The sequence below is a fragment of the Diorhabda sublineata genome, chromosome X, assembly GCF_026230105.1.
Source record: "Diorhabda sublineata isolate icDioSubl1.1 chromosome X, icDioSubl1.1, whole genome shotgun sequence".
Lineage (NCBI taxonomy): Eukaryota > Metazoa > Arthropoda > Insecta > Coleoptera > Chrysomelidae > Diorhabda > Diorhabda sublineata.
This window is the reverse complement of record NC_079485.1, coordinates 17,447,320-17,467,693: the sequence shown is the minus strand read 5'-3', so window position 1 is coordinate 17,467,693 and position 20,374 is coordinate 17,447,320. Positions and strand designations below refer to the sequence as shown.

The 20,374-nt window shown below is 31.4% G+C and overlaps 2 protein-coding genes and 1 long non-coding RNA gene across 3 annotated transcripts; 1 reads left to right on the top strand and 2 right to left on the bottom strand.

Moving 5' to 3' along the window:
* Positions 1 to 5,539: 5,539 nt before the first annotated feature.
* Positions 5,540 to 6,163, top strand: LOC130450664 (uncharacterized). Its single transcript, XM_056789179.1, has one exon. It carries the CDS (start codon positions 5,540 to 5,542, stop codon positions 6,161 to 6,163), a length of 624 nt encoding a protein of 207 aa, XP_056645157.1.
* Positions 6,164 to 6,178: 15 nt separating this feature from the next.
* On the bottom strand, positions 6,179 to 7,380 carry LOC130451334 (uncharacterized). Its single transcript, XR_008910708.1, has 2 exons — positions 6,784 to 7,380; positions 6,179 to 6,656 (listed from the first exon to the last, which is right to left on the bottom strand). It is a non-coding gene; the product is annotated as an uncharacterized LOC130451334 (long non-coding RNA).
* Positions 7,381 to 9,829: 2,449 nt separating this feature from the next.
* On the bottom strand, positions 9,830 to 10,306 carry LOC130450662 (uncharacterized). Its single transcript, XM_056789177.1, has one exon. It carries the CDS (start codon positions 10,304 to 10,306, stop codon positions 9,830 to 9,832), a length of 477 nt encoding a protein of 158 aa, XP_056645155.1.
* Between the last annotated feature and the right edge of the window lie 10,068 nt (positions 10,307 to 20,374).

The window sequence follows — 20,374 nt, the reverse complement described above, 5'->3', positions numbered from 1 at the left end:
CGATTCTGATTTAAGTCACTTTGTGCTTTCCAATTCTGAGAGTGACCTAGAAAGTTAGGACATCAACATCATAGAATATTGGTGCTTTCACAGTTAGAAAAATGTTTGCAGAAAAAATATGATCATAATCATATTATGTTTGATTTTTTCCCCTTACAAATTCTTACGTATAAATTTTGGTCATTTGTTTCGATTTTAAATACACTTTTGTAATAATACAGCTTTTTCATAAAATCATTAATAAAAAGATTCATTTTTTTTGAACAGAAATATGCGTTATTTTAGAACATACTTTTGTTATCAATTTAAAAATTCATTGATCAATTTAATAAATAAAATATGCTCCAATATTGTATTTAATTAATCACTGAGATATTATACATGCATAACAATTATTATAGAATTATTACATTTTATCTTTTCAGCTTTATACATAATTAAAAATTTATAAACCACGATTTCTATGCTTTGATAAGTATTTAATTTTGATTTTTTTGGTATGTTTTTGTTTGTTTGTTTGAAGAGGTAAAAGGGCATCATATCCATTCCATAGTTGATAAAAAGCTCCAATTTCATGTACTTGCAGCCTCTAATGAACTAGAGTTTCATTTTACAATGCCATATTAATTTAGTTGCTTGGAAAATTTTCCGGCAAACTTTTGGAAAATTTTCTGTTTCAAAATTTTCCGGAAAACCCACAACTCTAGTTGTAGTTACAAACTAAAAATTATCAACTGTAACGAAAGTGTTATTTGAAACTTTATTTTACAAACAAAAAAAGAATACAAATTAGAACTTTTTGATGTATTCGCTTCAAAAATTTAAACGGAACTCTTCAAAGAATGTTTGAAAGCAAATTTATAGGAATGAGAATATGAAAAACTCTTATAATCCTTGGAAAATGGGTAATATATCTACAGTTGTTATCTTCCATGTAAGAGTATACATGTAGCCTGGAAATATATTACTCCACTCATAAGACGGTTGTCTTATGTTGTCTGAAAACTTACCGACATCAGCCTGAAGAGGTAGCACTCATCAGTATAGTTGAGAAATGTACTTGCGCAGGCGTTGAAAGATTCTCACTCTATAATTTTATATATGTATGTTTAAATGAGTCGTTTGTAAATTTGAGTGGTCTATAAGGCAATACACCTCAAATAGTGTCTACGGAGACTGTTCTTATTCACGACCGTAAAATTTTAGGAAGCTGAATGTCCTTCTCAATATAACTGACGATGAGCGTTTGGGACGGTTAAAAACTGCGGCAACCAACAATATCGTCAAAAAAGTTCAGTTAATGGTACTGGACGGCATCGGATCAACGAAAAATGTTATCACATATGTAAATACCGGATTTGAGGAGAGAGGCGGCTACTATTATTTGTAAAGGCTAGAGAATCGCTGTATTAAATGTATACAGTAAACAGGAGATTAAAATAAAAATTATTATGGAAAAAATGTCTTGTTTTTATGTAAGGTCGGAAAATTTTTAAATAACCCTCATAAAACAAAATTCTGGGAATAATGGGAATATTTTCAGAAGTTATTTTAATTGGGGTTTTCTGTTATAGAATTTTGAAGGCTTGTATCAGTACCAATAGTGAAAAAAATGAAGTCTCATTATCTATAGACTTTCACAATGAAAATGAATCGATTTTGTCAAAAGTTGCTTCAAGGTTATCTTTCTGCATTCCTTCAAACTTCTAGATGGTAGTCGACGTTGACTTATCTTAGTGGAAGAATTTCGAGCATCGATATGACCAGAAACAGTGATGAAATGTTTTTCGTCGAAGCTGCCAAACTGGAACTTTGAAATGTTTACATTTCAAATTCTTCTACTTGCACTTGTTATTGGTTACGTACGAATTCTTCTAAACAGAGATAGTCCATATATTGTTGAATTTTCCATATATTTAATAATACACCCCTGACAACAGTAAACTTGTAGTAATTTTATTGGAGGTTGCTTATCATATATTAAGTTTGACGGTTTGACACCTTGTTGAATTTGTGCTTTTCTGAGAATAGAAATCGGAAGAATGACTTTGTTAGGAATTTGTTAACAATATAGGTAGTATGAGTAGTAAGAGAGTAAGGATAACAGAAGTCGGGAATTTTTAAATTCTATCAGAGTTATGTGAAAAACAAATAATTTAATCAACTTATTTAGAGCTATTCATGTCAATATTTTTTTCAAAGAGATATCAATTCCATGTGCGAAATGTAATATATTTTTCCGCGTAGAAAAATTTTTGATGCAAAACAATAATTGATACCATTTATTTTTCTCCCGCAAAAAAGAGTGTATTTACTTTTCACTCTATCAAGCGAAATACATATTTCTATCTTATACCAGCGTTATATTGTCTAAACATCTTCATATATTTGTGAGAAGAAAATCATATCATGTTGTCATTTGTTTGTAGCATAAACAGTAAAGTGAGAGTTTTAGTTTGTTTAAAAAGTATTGTACCGCTTGATCGATGTCAAGCCTGTAACCATTTTCTACAAAGGTCTGCTTTATAGATATGTATTATTAGCGCATAGGGTGTAGAATTGAGTTAGTAAATACCAGTCGATGGAAAATTTTGCATTTAAATACTACAATTCTTAAACTATATATGTGCATATATCTAAACAACTTAAAAATCACTGAATAAAATTTTCCAGTTACTAGCTCCATATCTCTGAACAAAATTCTAAAAATGGACATTTGACATAAGATAAAAATGAAAAAGCGACCAGCTCGTCAAAAGCGCCGCTAATACCTACAATGAAGAATTACTAAATCATTAAATGATCAGGTCGTAATTTTCTAGACAATATTGGACTAGGAAGAAGATTTATGGACGTGCACCTCTTTGACTTAGTAAACTTATGGAATAATACTAGCAGAATGAAGTGTACGCGTCAGACAGTGTAATTGTGAGTGTTGGTGTAGTGTATAAACAGTATATTCAGTATGAATATCGCCTATGGTTCCAGAAATTCCAACTAAGTTATAACGCCCATAACGACCGATGACACGATCTTTGTCCATTGGTCATTTTGATAACACCGTTTAAACTGGAATAAGCTTCTCCTGGGCAAGCGCGTCACCTCGATTTTATCAGCCAATTCAGTACAGCAATACGACACATAAAAGGAAAAGACTAAGTTGTGGCCGATACGTTCTCACGTATCGATGAAATCGAAGCAACTATCGACTAGCACCTGCCGATCTAGCAGACTATTGACGAAGAACTGGAGAATTTAATCAGGATCTTTACAACTAAAGCAAATACAAATACAAGGAATAAATGTGCTGATTCAATGCGACACACAGCAAAGCTCGCCCGTACAACACTTCAGTATTCAGAAAAGCTGCCTTTACCTCTATCTATTGCCTTTTTCTCCCAGGTACAAAAGCTGGCGTAAAGCTTTTCTCCCAGAGGTTTGTCTGGCCATAGATTAAAAAAGATTGCCAACGGAATGGTCAAGCGCTCCCACAGGATACGGTGACATTTCGACTTTCTACAACAACACCTCTCAAGCGATATGGACAAACTTTCATTATCAACGTCTGCATAAAGAAAAGTAAATAGTATCCTGACAATAACCAACCAGTCAATAGAACTCACAGCAGAGGACGAGGCACCATCTCAACATCGATTAGTACAATATTATCAAGCCAGGTTTCCGTAAACACACGAGCTCATTCACACATACATATATATACACACGGAAACACATGTATACAAACACAATTTCGTGACTTCATCACTGAAAGGAGGGTTATGTGGTGACCACGCTATAATAATCCATAAAACAGGCATCCTAGAGATTCGGCACGCGATTAATTTTACGTTTTATATATATTTTGTGTATATTGATACATAGGTTTAAGTAGTTATACAACTTCATTTTTGTGCCACCTCTTCACCATCCTCGACCCTATGACTAGAGTCCACAGTGCCACGGACAAAAAAACCACCCAAAACTATTAGTTTCTTTGCTTTTTGTCATAACACAATTAAATTGCGTTTCTTTTAGAAACATAACGCACTGATTCACATTCACAAATGTCGGTTACAATCAGAAATTAAAATGCAAAATCAGCAAAACTACACTCTTATTCGCTGTGAGGGAAGGCATGGTAGGGGAAATTAAATCGACTGAAGCGTTCGCAGTGGTCACTTTGAGTATTACGGGAGGATATCATAAACAAATCCACTTTAAAATTTTTTGTTTGTTTTAATTATAATAAATGAAATAAAAATGGGTCACCAGAGTTGTTGTGTGGTGAATTGTAAAAATACTAGCAGAAAAAGGAAGTGGAAATTTTATAAATTTCCAACCGCTACATGGAAAATAAATCAACGGAATCGGTGGATAGCTGCAGTTAAAAGGTTTAAGTAATTAGTATCATAACCTTATTGTTATCAAAAATAATAATTTGGAGTATTCTAAATCTTTGTAAAATTGTTAAGTTTAGTATAAGTAAACCATTTTTCTGGAATTCTGTTATAAAAAAGTTAAACTAAAATTTATAAATGAATAAATTTTAATATTATAAAAATGTAATGATTAAAAGAAAAATAAATGACAGTGAAAAAATTTTTATTTTTTCAAACAGTAAATTAATATTGTGATAGAATTATAAAAAATATAATTTTTAACGTTGATGGATCGTCGTAGGTTCCCAAGCCATATGATTATATTTGTAGTGATGATTTTATTGGAGGTAAAAAATCAGATGAGGAGTTGAGTCCTAGCAACATTCCAACAATATTCCCTCCAATTTACAGGTCTCCAAAAATAAATGAATCTTCGGCCGTGAACAGGTAAAAATAATATGGTAAAATTAGATCAATATTTATAACATAATAATAATAATTATTATTATTATAATTATAATTTCAGATACAAGCGTTCATTGAAACAGCGGATGAAAATAACATCACCTTCAAAATCAATTTTCGAGCCCACTTTATTAGAAGAAATGATAAATTAATATGATAATTCTCCGATTGTGTCCTTAAAAGTTGACCAAGAGTGTCAAGTTGATTTTTATTCAAACTCTGATGTCAATTCTCAAACGTTTATTTGCAATCGGTATGTTACACATGATTTGTGTCATGTGTGTGTCACGATAAAAATACATATTAGTAATAAAAAATTTGTTAATAAAGAATGTGGTACTGATCAAAAAACTTTTGCTGATAAGGAAAGTCAAGGGGATAATAAACTCTTCAATGGATTCGCATCGATCATAAAGGATCAAGGTTTCATTGATCTGGCAGGCGTATCATTCCCTAATTTTGATTTTTTATTGACTAAAATATGTACACCAACGTCACGAAAGTACATTTTATCGAAAAAAGACCGGCTATTAATTGTTTTAATGAGAATTAAAACGGGATTAACATTTTCGGCACTCAGTGTATATTTAGTGTTCACAGAACAACAATTTCAACAATTTTTCATGAGATCTTACAACATCTTGCTAGTGCGACAAGAAATTTAGTATTTTAGCCAGATATTAACGCAAGAAACTATGCCTGATTGTTTCCTACCTGATTATAATAACTCCAGGGTCATAACTAATTGCACTGAATTTCGAATAGATATTCCTACAAGTGTTGATAATCGTGTTTTTACGTACTCACAATACAAAAAGAATTTCACGGCCAAAGTTCTAATTGGCATAACTCCTGGAGGTTTTATATCCTTAAGATCTGACGTAGCTGGAGGACGGAAATCAGATTCTCAGCTTATAATAGAATCAGGGTTGATGGATTCATTGGAAGATGGTGACATTGTTTTGGCTGACAAAGGTTTTCCAGAAATTAGAACAGTGATTGACGCAAGTGGCAAGAAAGTGCAATTGGTTGTACCACCTTTTCTAGAGAAGAAAAGTGAATTTTCAAGTGAAGAAACTCAACAGACATACAGTGTTGCAAGGGTTAGAATTCACGTTGAAAGAATTATGCAGCGGTTAAGGACTTATCATATATTGCATAAAATTCCACAACATTTGTTCCACTGCATTAACGATATTTTGCATATTTGTTGTATTTTGGTAAATTTAAAGCTTCCAATTATTTCTGATAAAAAGATCCTGAAAATGAGGGAGGAAAACTATTTTATTACTGATGAAAATTGTTCATTAAGTATTTGATAATGCAAACGAAAATTTGTAAGAAATTTTAAACTTATTGTAGGCTTTTAATAAAATTAATAATTAGTCTTATTGTAATTTACAGTTATATTCTTTTCAACTTGTTTACAACTAACAAATTAGTAACTAATAATAAAATTCTTTTAAATAGACATTATTCTATCACACAATAACACTTTTTAGTTTTTACTCACTTTTACTTTTACACCATTATACACCATAGAAAATAAATTATTATATTAAAATATTTACAAGATTATTTCCAGTAAAGCTTGGTTTTTCAGATGTACTTTCATCTTCTTTATTACTAGTATCTAAATTTCAGAACTTTATTAAAAAGCTGTCAAAGTTTCGTCGATGTTTCTCAACTTCTCTCACATGTCCAGCAAGAACAATATTTTTATCCTGGGTCATAGTTTCTGGTTGAAATTTTATTTGATGGCTGATGGACTGAAATCCTGTTTTTATAATAATATACATGTTTTTGGTTTAACTAAAAATAATGAAAAAATTAATTAATTAAGCAAATATTTACTTATTCCATTGATAAAACAATTTAAAGCAACTTAACCTCATGTATGTTTACTGCATTCTGTTATATATTTTATCATTATACTTACTTGTGTTTTTGGCTTGTTCCAGCCATAAAATTTTAGTATTAAAAAGTATTAAATTGTCACATTTATTTTTGACGACTAATTTATTACTATTTATTATACTTTTATTCCAAAATTTTTCTGTTTATTATTGAAAAACGTAATAATAACATGCTCTGACAGCCTCCCGTAGTTCATATTCACTGTGGCGCTGCAGTCACATTCGGAGCGAATATTAGCCATGGATTAGTTTAATAGTTTGAATTCCTACTAATATGATTTTTTAAGTTATCTGTTTGTCTATAAATATACGTCATAATCGTATTTCTAATGAACCATAGATTTGCCGATATTGTCAATCTGTTTATCTATTTTAACTGAGTGCTGATTCATCCAAGTTATATCAATATAGGATTGAGTTCACTGTTTTATTTGGGCTGGTTTTCGTGGGTACTTTAATTTTTTATAATAAAAATTGTGCACTGTATTTTTATCATTTATTGACGACTACGTGCTACCACGTGCAGAGCTGATGGAAGACTGGCTTCCCTACCGTTATCGGTGGAACTATACAACAATGTTGCCACATATACAAAACTTTTAATAATAAAGACATCGAACTTAACATTCCACCGGTATTAGAAGAATTAAGTTCTTGCAAAAAACAAAAATAAATGTATAATCATAATATTAAATATATAAAATGAATACCTTTCAATGAAATTTATAACAAAAGTGTCAATCATTCAATGGTAAGACACATATTTTATGAACTGGACGTTTAATTTCACCACACTTTGTTTGGTGATGATTCTTCCCAGGCGCCAATCAGCAACGAAACTATGATTATCTCCCTGGACCAGGACTAAAGAACCAACGGTTAAAAGTTCAGACCCTTTGGTTTTCCATTTAAGGCGGTGATGTAATTGTGACAAATATTCCTTTTGCCAACGGATCCAGTAATGCTGGACTATAGACTGCAGATGCTGGAATCTCTTCAGTCTGTTCATCGGTAAATCTTGAAGGGATAATTCTGGCACTGCCTGAATATTTTTGCCAATCAAGAAATGCCCCGGGGTAAGCGATGTAAAATCTTCTGGGTCAGCAGTAAGAGGGGATAAAGGTTGGGAGTGTAAGACACCCTCTATTTGAAAAAGAAGATAATATTTGTAAGTTAAATGATTGGTGCCAATAACCTTTTTTAAATGCGATTTTACGGCCTTTATCCCAGCCTCCCATATATATAAATTTATACAAATTCGAAAGTTCTCTACTAGCACCGATAAAATTTGTTCCATTATCGGAATATACGTTTACAGGTTGCCCTCTCTTGCTAATAAATCGTTTAAATACAGCCATGGAGGCTTGGAAGTAAGGTTAGTGACGAGATCTAAATGTATGGTCTTTGTGCTAATACATATGAAAAGACACAAATAACCTTTAATTAGTTTCGGAAAACGAGTTTTTCTATCTTTTATCAAAAATGGACCTCCAAAGTCAACACCCACATTTAAAAATGGAGGACATGTGTTGATGCGAACTTCCGGGAGATTTCCCATTTAATAAGCCGTAGCTCTGGGTCGAGATTTGCTACATATGATGCATTTTCTGATTTTTACAAACATGCCTTGAGGATAAAGGCCAATACTTTTCTCGAATATTAGATAAAAGCAATTGAATGCCGCAGTTAAAACATGAGACCTTGGAAGAACTATAGGGTGCCTTGTATCATATGTTTGATTTGATTTAGATAGACATCCACCTAAGGATTTAAAGAGAGAATTGAACTATTTTAGTAAGGGAGTATTATTTTTCAAGCACGCATATTCTACTGGAAATTAAACCTTTTGTATTTCCTTTATCAAAAAATTTTCTGCATTTTTTAATTCATTAAGTTGTAAAATTATAGTTTTCTCTACACATGGACTATATTTGGACATGGACTGGATTTCACTTTCCCGATTGGACACAAATGTTTTCCACCGATGTGGTTCACCCCTTATCCAAGCGAGTACTATCGTTGAATCGGAATAATAATAGGTTTTATTGATATTTGAATTTAAATCGTCAGTAATCGTGTGTGAAAGTCGAGTAGCTAACAAGGCTGCACATAATTCCAATCTTGGTAACGTTATTTTCTTTAAGGGCGCAACACGTTTTTTTGCACAGAGAAGATTACTCGTTATCTTCCCGTTCGTACTTACACATCGAAGAAACGCACACGCACCGTAAGCCTTCTCGGATGCGTCACAAAAAACATGTAATTCTACACTACTACAATCTGAAAATAAAACTTGTCTAGGTACCTTTCAAAAATACTAGGTCGCTTTTAAATTCATTCTACTTTTTATAAATTATGTGGAATTATCGTGTCCCAAGAAATATTCATTGACCACATCTCCTGCTTCAATATTTTGGCTCTAATTATAAATGGCCCTAATAATCCTAATGGATCAAATATTTGACTCATGGCTGATAAAATTAACCTTTTTGTATTATAAATCTGGTTATTTTCCGTTATTGAATACATAGAGTCATTCTGAGCGTTCCATAAAATTCCCAAAGTTTTATTTAATTCGTTTTCTCCGAACGGTAGGATATTCATTTCTAAGCCATTATCATCGTTTATACTTTCTAATATATTTAAATCGTTACTAAGCCATTTTATGAGATCAAAACCCGCACTACTCAATATTTTGTTGATTTCTTTATGAATGTTGAGTAATTCAACTTTTGAATCCGCCCCGGTTAACAAGTCGTCGATATAAAAATCGTTTTACTTGTCGCGGTATATGATTCAATATGTTGTTCTGCTAAGTAATGTAAGCATTTTATAACTAAGTACGGTGAATCCGCCTTGCCAAATGTCACAGTATTGAGTTCATAAATGTCAATATCTTTCGATGGGTCCGTTCGCCACAATATTCGTTGAAAACTACGCTCATCTTTATCAGTGAACTCGTGACAATACATCTTCAAGATGTCGTCGGTTAATACATAATAATATTTTCTAAATCTCAAAATAATATTTAATAGATCGTTTTGCAACTTCGGTCCCGTAAACTGAGCCTCATTTAAACTTAATATAGTCCTTTTTCATGTCGGGATTGTTACTCATCTTCCTTTCTAATGACTTAAGTCTTGTTATCGCCATGTCCTTCGAATTACTTAATTTGTTTAGTTTTTTGTTAAATGGAATTTTAACAATGAACCTACCAGATTTATCCCTGCTAGTAGTTTCCCGGAAGTAATTTTCGCAATTTTCTTCCGAAGAGGACAACTTTTGCTGATTACACAGCATTTCTTCTATGTTCCAAAATTTAACAAGTTGTTGGCTTAAAATATCTTGACTTATATTTAAGCACGCTACGGTGTCATTAGGTTTTGTACTAGATGTATTGATAAATAAATTTCCCGCAATTATCCACCCGAAATATGTCTTTCTCAATATCGGTAAATTAGGTCCCGTACAAAACAAATTCCAGAAAAGATCTGACCCTATTAAAATGTCTAATTCGCAATTTCTATTAAAATTAGGGTCTGCCATCATCATCCAGTATGTTTAATAATGTTTGTTGAATGATGCTAATGGTAAATTTTCCATAATATTGGGTAATACAAGGCAATCTAACTGAGGTTGAAATTCCATATAACATGACTTTATTTGAATTTTTACTTGTTTGTTTACGTGTTTTAAAGCTTGGTGTTGACTCCTTTCACAGCGAAATTCAATGAACGTGGTGCAATACCCAACTTTTGATACATTTTTTCTGAAATAGAATTACTTTGAGAGCAACTGTCTAACAAAGCCCTACCGAAAATAAATTCGTTATTGTTATTTTTAATTATTATTACAGCTGTCGGCAATAATACTTGAGAAACATAATACATACATTTCGTTTCGTGACTAGAGATATTTGTCGATTTTCAATAGTACCGACTCAACTAGATGAACACGGCTTGTTTTGGTTATCGCAAAAAATGCGTTGAATAGGGTTTTTCTTATCGGCTATTAGACTGTCGCTGTCGCTATTGATACAAAATGTTGCCCCAGGAGTGATATTTGGCTTTTCATAATGCAATAAAGAATTATGATGTTTATGACATTTTGAACATCCTTTTGCTTTGCATTTCCAGAACGATAGATTTTGTTTTAAACAATTAGTACATAATTTATTTTCTTTGATTTTTAACCAGCGTTCTTGGGGATTTATATTTGATAAGTTTTCACTTGTATAAATTGAATGCGATTAATGGCACAAATGAAATTTTATAGCAGTTTTCTGATTAGAAATGGATGTGACAAATGAGGCTAATATTTTTCTGATATGTTGTTTATTATTTTTATCAGCCGAAATTTTTTCTAATATTTCCCATGATGTTACCTCCTCACCTAGTTCTTCAAGAGCGGATAAATTGTTTGTAATTTGTTCGTATAAATTTCGCAACGCGGTGGAATATTTCTTGTATATGATTGTGCGTTATTAAATTTTCATTTTTATACCTATCTATCATTTTCGACCACGCAATACTGTAATTCGCATCTGTAACTTTAAGAGATTTAATAGTTTTGAGGGCTTCTGATGATAGACCCTGACGCAGGTAATAGAACTTTTGAAAGTCTGTTAATTGCAAATTACTGTCTACCAAACCTACAAAGGCATGCCTGAATTCCTGAATACCAAGAGCTATATTGTCCATCAAAACGCGGAAGTTAAATCTGAGGTAATTTCACAAATTCTCTATAAGTTACATTATTAATATTACCCGTCACTGAACCTACTTGAGAACCTCTTTCTGACCTGGTTTCTGAATGAGAACTATGAGTATCTGCCGAGTAGTTATATATTAAGCTTTTATATTACCAACTAGTTCAAAATAATTGTCTTCAAACTGTTAGATTTCCTTAGCTTCCTCTTTGTTATCCTCTTCTGAAAGTACTTGTATATTGGTATAGATTTCTAACAATTCATGATAAAATGGTTCGAATTTTTCAAGCCTATCTTGTAAACTTTTACAAATCGCGTCAGATGATTCATTTTGACTAATAGTCTCGAAATAAGTTCTAAATTTAGTAAAGCGAGTTTTAATTATTCTTTTTTTAGTTTTCAACTTACGAAGTTCATCCTCCATGCTCACAAATTACAGAACCAAAAACAAGATAATATAAAAATAGAATTGACTTACAGGTAAGGGTGATGGTGATGAACTGCTGAACCTCCACAAAATGGCTACTTCTTTATTGTACTTGAAACCAATGGTGGAATAAAACAGCAACCTGGGCGACCTTCACAAAACTACTGGAAACGCCGGTATCAGTTCAACTCTAAACTCTAACTGTATTATTTTATTCAAAGCCCTTATATTATATTATATTATTAGGCTCGATTGGACCATGTTTTATTTGGGCTGGTTTTCGTGAGCACTTTAATTTTTTATAATAAAAATCGTGGACTAAATTTTTCTCATTTATTAACAACTACGTGCTAACACGTGGAGAGCTAATGGAATACTTGCTTCCCTACCGCTACCGGTAGAACTATACAACAATGTTGCCATATATACAAAACTCTTAATAATAAAGACGTCGAACTTAACATTCATGTTTTCAGACTTAAAAACCACAAACAATTTCAAAACAGAGAATTCTGTCCAATTATGAGAAAAAACCACTCGGTGCCGCTACGTCAGTATATTATTTTCAATGTATATTAGTGGAGTAGACCTAAATGTGGGGGTTGCATACGAGCAGTTTACTTTAACTTCTCTTCCTATCTACCTACTTAGAGAGATATCCTAAAATAGAAGATGAACTCATTTGCCACCTAATTTTTTTGTTGATAAAAATCATGATTAATGTTGATTAATTCTGTATTTAGCAATCAACATTTATGCACGTTTGTGACAAACATAAAACTAATCACAGTCAGATCGCAAAAATAAGGTGGCCGTTCTATTTTGCTACGTCGACATCAATGGGAAAACAAATCGATTACGATAATTTCGTACTATTGCTGGATAATGGGGGAAATTCCATTTTGTTTCATTTCTAATAACTGCAGGAATAACAAATTGTATTGAATTAGGCATTGAAATATTTTGTCAAAAAGCCAATTAACTTGATCCAGTTCAAGTTCTATTATTCTGTTAAATATTTAAAGAGTACTCAGTGTCACCATTCTCCATCTAATGGAGATTTTTCGTACTTTAATATCTTCAAAGCTGCCTAAATGTTCTCCTTAATTCTCTGAAGAGATAACTTGGTTATTGAAACGCACGTCAGGCAGTGTAATTGTGAGTCTTGATATATTGCTAGTCTAAACAGTGTGTTTCAGTATCATCTGAAGTAGTTAAGTAATATATGACTAATATTTCTTCTTTTAAAACGTTCACATATACATATGGTTTACTCCTGTAGGTTTATGTAGACTCTTCCTTTTGTTTTATTCTACTCCCTGAAAAACTGGGAAACGCGATATTTAGAAAATACTTATATTACGCATTGAATCACATCATTTTTGTATCAGAAAATATTTTCTAAAAAGATCCTGTGTATCCTGTCTGCCCGACCAAATCAGGTAGTGTGTAACGCGCTTTATACGTGGAGTTTGACAATCCTCTTTGGATAAGATATTGTTTATAAAATATTTTGGGTTCTGAAATTTGTTCTTGTAATGCCCATGCATAGATCCATAAATCCAAATAATAGAATAAGATGTGATACACTTCTCTTTCTATCCAATAATATATTTTGAGATAGATGTTCGGAACTTATGCTGGTATTACTATATGAAACTTAGTCAATCCCCATAAAATTTATCGCGGTTTAGCGTGGATGGCAATTATTTTATTGCCCAAGTATAATGACTGAATAGTGCAGTTTTTGAGAATTAATATTATTTCTTTGTTGCAGACGAACCATTTATAGAAATGAAGTCATACTCCCTTGAGTACGAAAGTAAGTATATTTTTTGTTAGTTAAATGGAAATTTTTGTCAGAATTTTTTGTCAGAATTTTTTATATGGTAGTTTATAAAAATATAACAATTATGTACAACAAATTATTATTATTATAATTACTATTATTATTTCTGAATTATATATATAATTCTACAGATATTCTACAGATAGCCTAGTCAACAAGTTCAAAAAACGTGGTAAGTAGAAAGAAAGCTCTCAAAAATATGTGTAATAGCTCATTCGATTCGGAATGGTTTATTAGTACATGAAAAATGTAATTTTTAACAAAATGAGATGAAGAAAGATATTTTTTGTTATTTACTTCTAAAAGATCATGAAAGAGAAGCAAATTTCCAATAAAAAAATCTCCCCTCTCGAAACTGTATACCTATTTTTTATATTTTTTTAACCATGAGAATAGGGCTCCGAGAGATAGTTACGGCATAGGCGAGCTGTCTAAAAAGCTGGTATATCACCTGAAATAATTTTTATCAAATAAAAATTTGAAAATTTGAAGTTTTATGATAAAGCAATTACAGGAACCGACACTCGAGAGAAGGATGAAAAGAATGTAGTTTTAAACATTGACGCACCGAACTGTTCATGAATTCCACTCTCTAAAAATGAAGAACTCGTATAAACTAGAACTGTTATTGTATTGCTCATTAAGCAAGTTGAACAACAAATGGAACAAATTAATTAATTAGCAATGGTATAGTTTATTTGTTATACTTACTTAATAAATTTGTGGAAATCTATTTTCAGCGTTGAAAAAAATTAAAAATAATGGGTACAGAGTTCCAGAAACAAAAACATTTTATTAAAATTCCTTCCTCTTTCAGGATCTTTTTCCGAATCTCCTTAAATATAATTATTTTTGAAGTTATAACGAAAAACTAGATCCTTTTTTTATATTATCTTGTGTGAAACAATCGCAATTTTATCTGAGCTAATTAACCTTTAAAATAACATTTTTGTGAATGTCATTTCACATCAAATGAGCTATTGCACATATTTTTGTAGCTTTTTCTCTATTAAACACGTTTTTGAACTTATTGACTCGACTAAGATACTATCACCTTTATAGTAACGTCATAAACAAACAAAAGAAAATTTCACAGATCTGATTGATATAAGATTTTAGCAGAGAAATGTATTTCTATTATTTTTCGCTCATAATGTTTAAGTTTTTAAACAATAATTATATATATTGAGACCATTACCTATTTTATATCAAAGCAATTCCTTGATCTTGAGTAATTTATACTGAATCGGGGAGATTTGGAATAAAATGACAAGTAATTACGTTTCTTTTATATTTATGATTATCCTTGAGGTCGTCAAGATCTGTAATATTGATGTTCGGTGAGCATTAACAGCTGTAGATAGTGAATGGATGTTCGTAGCTACGTCTCTTCTTTTTCAAATTATTGTTGGGCGTTCTTCACATAACTTTTCTATCTGTGTCCACTTTAACAGTCTATACTGTTGTTAATTTCTTCCTGAATATCTCACTCTCAAATACAATGCCTAATCTTAAGTTACAAGTCTTGAAAGATACATTTTATGAGCTTGGAAGCTTGTGTTAATCAATAACTTCATCTTACACGTGGCAGGATGCACCTCGTCGCTTGGTATTTTGTCTATATACTTTTGAAATGAAAACTGGTCTCAATGCAGTGAATACAGAATGTTTGAGCTTCTTTATTTCTTGTACCATTTTAACTTGATTTTTAATTTTTTGTTTGTCGGTATCCTTACAGTGCAATATCGTTTAAACGTAGTTCGAAACTTCATAAAATTTCTATTTTCTTTACTTGGATACGGCAATTTGTCAAACCGATTTTGTATTCTATAGAGGTTAGTTGGTAAGTCTACATCTTATTCTTCTTACTAATCCTAGTGTTCTTTTTTGCAAGAACAAATTTAGTTTAATGACCATATTTTATAGAATTTCATCCTAAACATCGTTTACTTCGATATATATTGACATAGTTTCTTCTCATATGTGAGCCATTATGATTTTTGTCTGTTTATGTTTCAAACTTTCTAGTATTGAATTATTTCGAATATATTTTAACAAATTTACTATTTTAGATATATAAATTAATAATGTGTTGTTATATATGACTGCCATAACTTCCTTATTCATATGCTAGTTGGATTTATAAATTATAACAGATATATTTACTTGGAATCATATCTGCTAAGCTATATACTACACTTAATTCACATAATTAGTTTTGAGAAAACTTGAATATAGCAACAGATGTAAAACATGAAATTGATATAACTGAATGTGAATTTAATAAATCTTCATTTGAGTTACTACCAGTATAGTGGTAAATGTCAGAGAAAATCCCAGTTCAAGATAATTTCTTCTGATTAAAAACATTTCATGAGCGAGTTCATCTTTGGCAATTTGTAAAGATTGCATGAGAAAGTTTGTACTAAATTAAACTTTTTTATCCGATGTATGTGACAAAACTTAGTGGTTTTGCTTAAAATAATTTAGTTGGAATTCAAATCCTGTCAAATGGTAAATTCAAGGAAATAATACATCTACAGCCATATCCAAACTTCAGAATACAGCTTAGGCTCACTCGAATTACATCCGAATACATCACTATGCAAATTATCTCACAATTAATTATAGTATCTCCCTCTATATGTATCTCTTTATGTTTTATTCCCTGTTCCTTATTAATAAGATAAATAAAGAGATCTGCATAAGGTGTTTAAGATAGACGAGAGTGAAAAATATGACTTTTTTGTTTTAGTATACTTTAGAGCGATTATCTTGAATATTACTTCTTTGGATATCACGTCCTTGTTTATTTTGTAATAATACACGTAAAAAAGAAGAAAAAAGAGCAAATGTATAAAGAATAGAACGATTAATGTTAATTGCTGTTATTTTCATCATTTTTATGGGTATAATGGGCATATGCAAATGAATAGAATATTATTATGAATATTTTGGTTAATAAATTTATCAATATAAGAATTACGTCTAGACAAATAAACAGTGAATACTATTAATGAAATTATAATTATTAACACCAAAATAATGATTGTAATGTTTGGTTAAACAAGATTTTTAGATGTAATATTTATTCCTATTTTACTATTCGCTTATCTTTATTAGGGAGATATCAATTTTACATATAATCTTAGTAATATCAAATTTACCGTCCCTCTCTAATTTTAAAGATTTTTCTATAAAGCACTACAATTTCTGACATTCCACATTGGTCTTTTACCAACAGAAGTTGCGGACAATAATTTGTACTCCGCAATTAATATTAGAGGGAGGTTCGACGTTCATCGTTCAGAGTTCTACGTTACTATTTTAGGAGTCCACACGTAACTCTGTAAATTATCAGCGATCCAATTATCCATGAAATATGCCGATAACTCATCTCCAGAGAAGGAAGCATTGCTTTTGTGGAACCTAAAACAAATGAAAGTTCAAAACTCCCTTTGTTAAATTGACTAAAGATAAAAGAGATTTTTAATTGATTGAACGTTGCTGCGAAAGAAAGACTGGTAGTATTACTAATTTACTCATCTATTATTCAATTATACTAATACAAGTACCTGTACATGTATTATTAAAAGAAAAGTTTTTATATGTATAACTTAGATATATATTCATTCTTTCAATCATTGTCTCCTTTCCATTTTCTCAATGAGAGATATTTCAACGTTGACTTCATATATTTCAAGGAATCTAATGTTTTTCGGTTTTAACTCAGTTATTTCCACAATTCCAAAGAAGTTTCATGTCTAAAAATTATTATATACTTTGTCTCGTGTGAATTGAAATTTTTGTTTGAGACTTCAATTTGAGATGCTTGATAAATAAAACTTGGTACGCATATTTTGTAACAGCAAGTATTTATGGCAATACACAAGCTTCAATTCGTATTCTATGTGCATTCTTTTGAAAATATTCAATCGCAGAGCTTTAAAATAACTCACGTTTTCCGTAAATGGTATCAATCTCAAACTCAAACTAACAATTTGATGGAATCAACTTTACAAAACTTTGGAACCAAGTTTAAGTGCAGCACTTCCGACATTCCATGCACTTAGAGGATGTGATTTCAACCCTGCATTTTTTAGAAATTGCAAAAAGCGCCCATTTACCATCATGTCAAAATCTGAAGCTTTCACCAAGTTTCGTTCAAATGCCAGAGCCATCGATGAACAGGGAAGATTTATTTGCCAAAATTCAAGAGCTTACTTGCCAAATGTACAACTTTAATCGATTGAAAAAAATAAACGACCCTAGGGTTGCGTTGTTCCAATAAACATATAAGTTTTTGGATAATGCAGATGAATTCAAGTTGCCCAAAAAAGGTATTGACGGTTCTTCTCTACTCCCATGTAAATCAGAACTTTATAACCAATATTTGAGGGCGTGTTACATTGTCCAAATGAATAATTGTTATCATTATTTGTATTCATTATAATAAAATAATAGTTCATTAGTTGATAAAATTATGTTATAATAAATTATTGAATAATTACTTTAGTTATACCTTTATTTCCTTCATTATTAAACGTCGTATTTATTATCAACATACTCAAATCATGTATACTGCCAAACAACTACAGCCGTGATTTCCGGCTGAAAATTTTCACTCGGGAGGAAATTCGTGATGAAAACTTGTGATTGGCTCTCGAACCAAATGTATACGACGAGAATATGTGGTATTGTAATGTATAGTTTTTATTTTGAGGTGATATTTTAGACGCCTTTAAGTTCAGTGTAACTTATCACTGTGTGAGAGAGAAAATGGCTTGGAAGCAAGTCCATCTGCCACATAATTTTTCGATGATACTACTTAAATATTAATTTTAATATCCTTGATAAAATTTACCAATAGATCTAAAGTTTGTCGGTTATCTATGCTTAAAAGGTGTGTGAGGTTTAGGGGTAGGGAGTAGTTTTGTTTAAAAAGTAACTGCAACAAATTGTTTGTTTTATGAATGTGATTACTGCATCTGAAAATAATGTGATTGAGATCAGCACAAGAATTATCATCGCAGGTACAGACTGATGATTGTATAATACCTAGCCTGGCAAGATGGCCGGGATATCTCCCATGACCAGTCTTCATTCTAAGTATACTTGCTGAGTAAAATTTCGAAGTTGTGTATTTAAATATATAGTTCAGGGGTGAGGGTAAATTAGGATAAATTTGGAAATAGGGTTATTCCAACATGTCCTTTAACTCAAATGAATGTTATACTCAAATTTAATAATATAGTTTTGATATCACATAAAATAGGACATTTCATTCTTTCAAGATGAGTTTCTTTTATGGCACACAGTGCTGATCTAGAGTCAGATAAAATCACACCCCCATCTTTTTCTTTTGGTTTCAACCAGAAAAGACCCTGTAAGATAGCATACAGCTTCGCAGTATATATGCTAGAAATGTCGGGTAATTTTATTCGTATACATTGTTTTGTATTTTGAATGAATGCTGTACATCCAACTCCAACCCTCGTCTTAGATCGATCAGAACATAATATGGTCTTGTCAGCAAACTCTACTAATATGGATTTCAACAGGATCGAGTTAATGCGAGTAGATTCCGTGTAATTAGGTATTATGACTTTGTGAACTTTAAATATAGCTTGATAAGGAATATTATCCATCGATAAAGTTCTGTTGGTTTTGTATATATTATTGAATTCATTGGTTTGAATGAAGGCTTCTGCAAGTGGAAGTGTGTTTTTAATCCTCCAATATCGATTTGTGAGGTTTTCTATGGATATAATGCATAAATTGTTTATCGTGTCTGCCTTGGGGGTTTTTAGTTTGATTAAATATTTCTGAGACAATAATTGCCGCCGTATAAACAAAGGAGGTTCGTTATATTCTGCAAATAAAACATTCACTGGTGTTGATTTCATTGCACCGAGACAATTTCTAAGGCATTTATATTGCATACGATCTATTTGCTGTAAATTTGTATTACTCTTCGATCCATATAAACAACATCCATAGTCTATAACCGATCTAACATAAGCCCTGTAAAACATAATAGAAATAGAAGGGGCTGCGCCCCATAGGCGGTTTGTAACACATTTTAAGAGACTGTACTTTTTCATATTTATTTATCAAATACTTGATATGTTTGGACCATAGTAATTTACTATCTAGTATGATACCCAAGTATTTATACTCGTTTAGTATCGACAATGTTCGCCAATAGAGAGTTAGGCTCTCCGATGTGCGAAGTGTATGTCTAATGAAAAACATAATTGAGCATTTTTCAGTTGACAGGGTCATACCAGTTTCTTCAGTCCACTTTACACACCCCCCCCCACACAGTCCGCAAAATTATTGCAAAGAAAAAAAAAATATCCGCCGATAGATTTTCAATTGCCCAACCCATTTATATTATCTAATTAATTTGCCCAGTGTTATCTTAAAAAAATAATAAAAAATAAAAAAAATAAAAAAAAAAATAATAATGATGGTCATTTTTTTTTGATGATTCTAACTTCTCTGCCTCCTTTATTTAGCGGTAATTGTAAGTTATCGAAGTTGTAAACAATTGCCCCCGAGCTCAACTAATTTGCCCCATTCACTAATATCATAAAAATTTATGGGTTTTTTTTTAATCATCAAAAA

Excerpts from the sequence above, each read along its gene's own strand:
- LOC130450662 (XM_056789177.1), bottom strand. The coding sequence starts at position 10,306 with ATGGCAGACCCTAATTTTAATAGAAATTGCGAATTAGACATTTTAATA.
- LOC130450664 (XM_056789179.1), top strand. The coding sequence starts at position 5,540 with ATGCCTGATTGTTTCCTACCTGATTATAATAACTCCAGGGTCATAACT.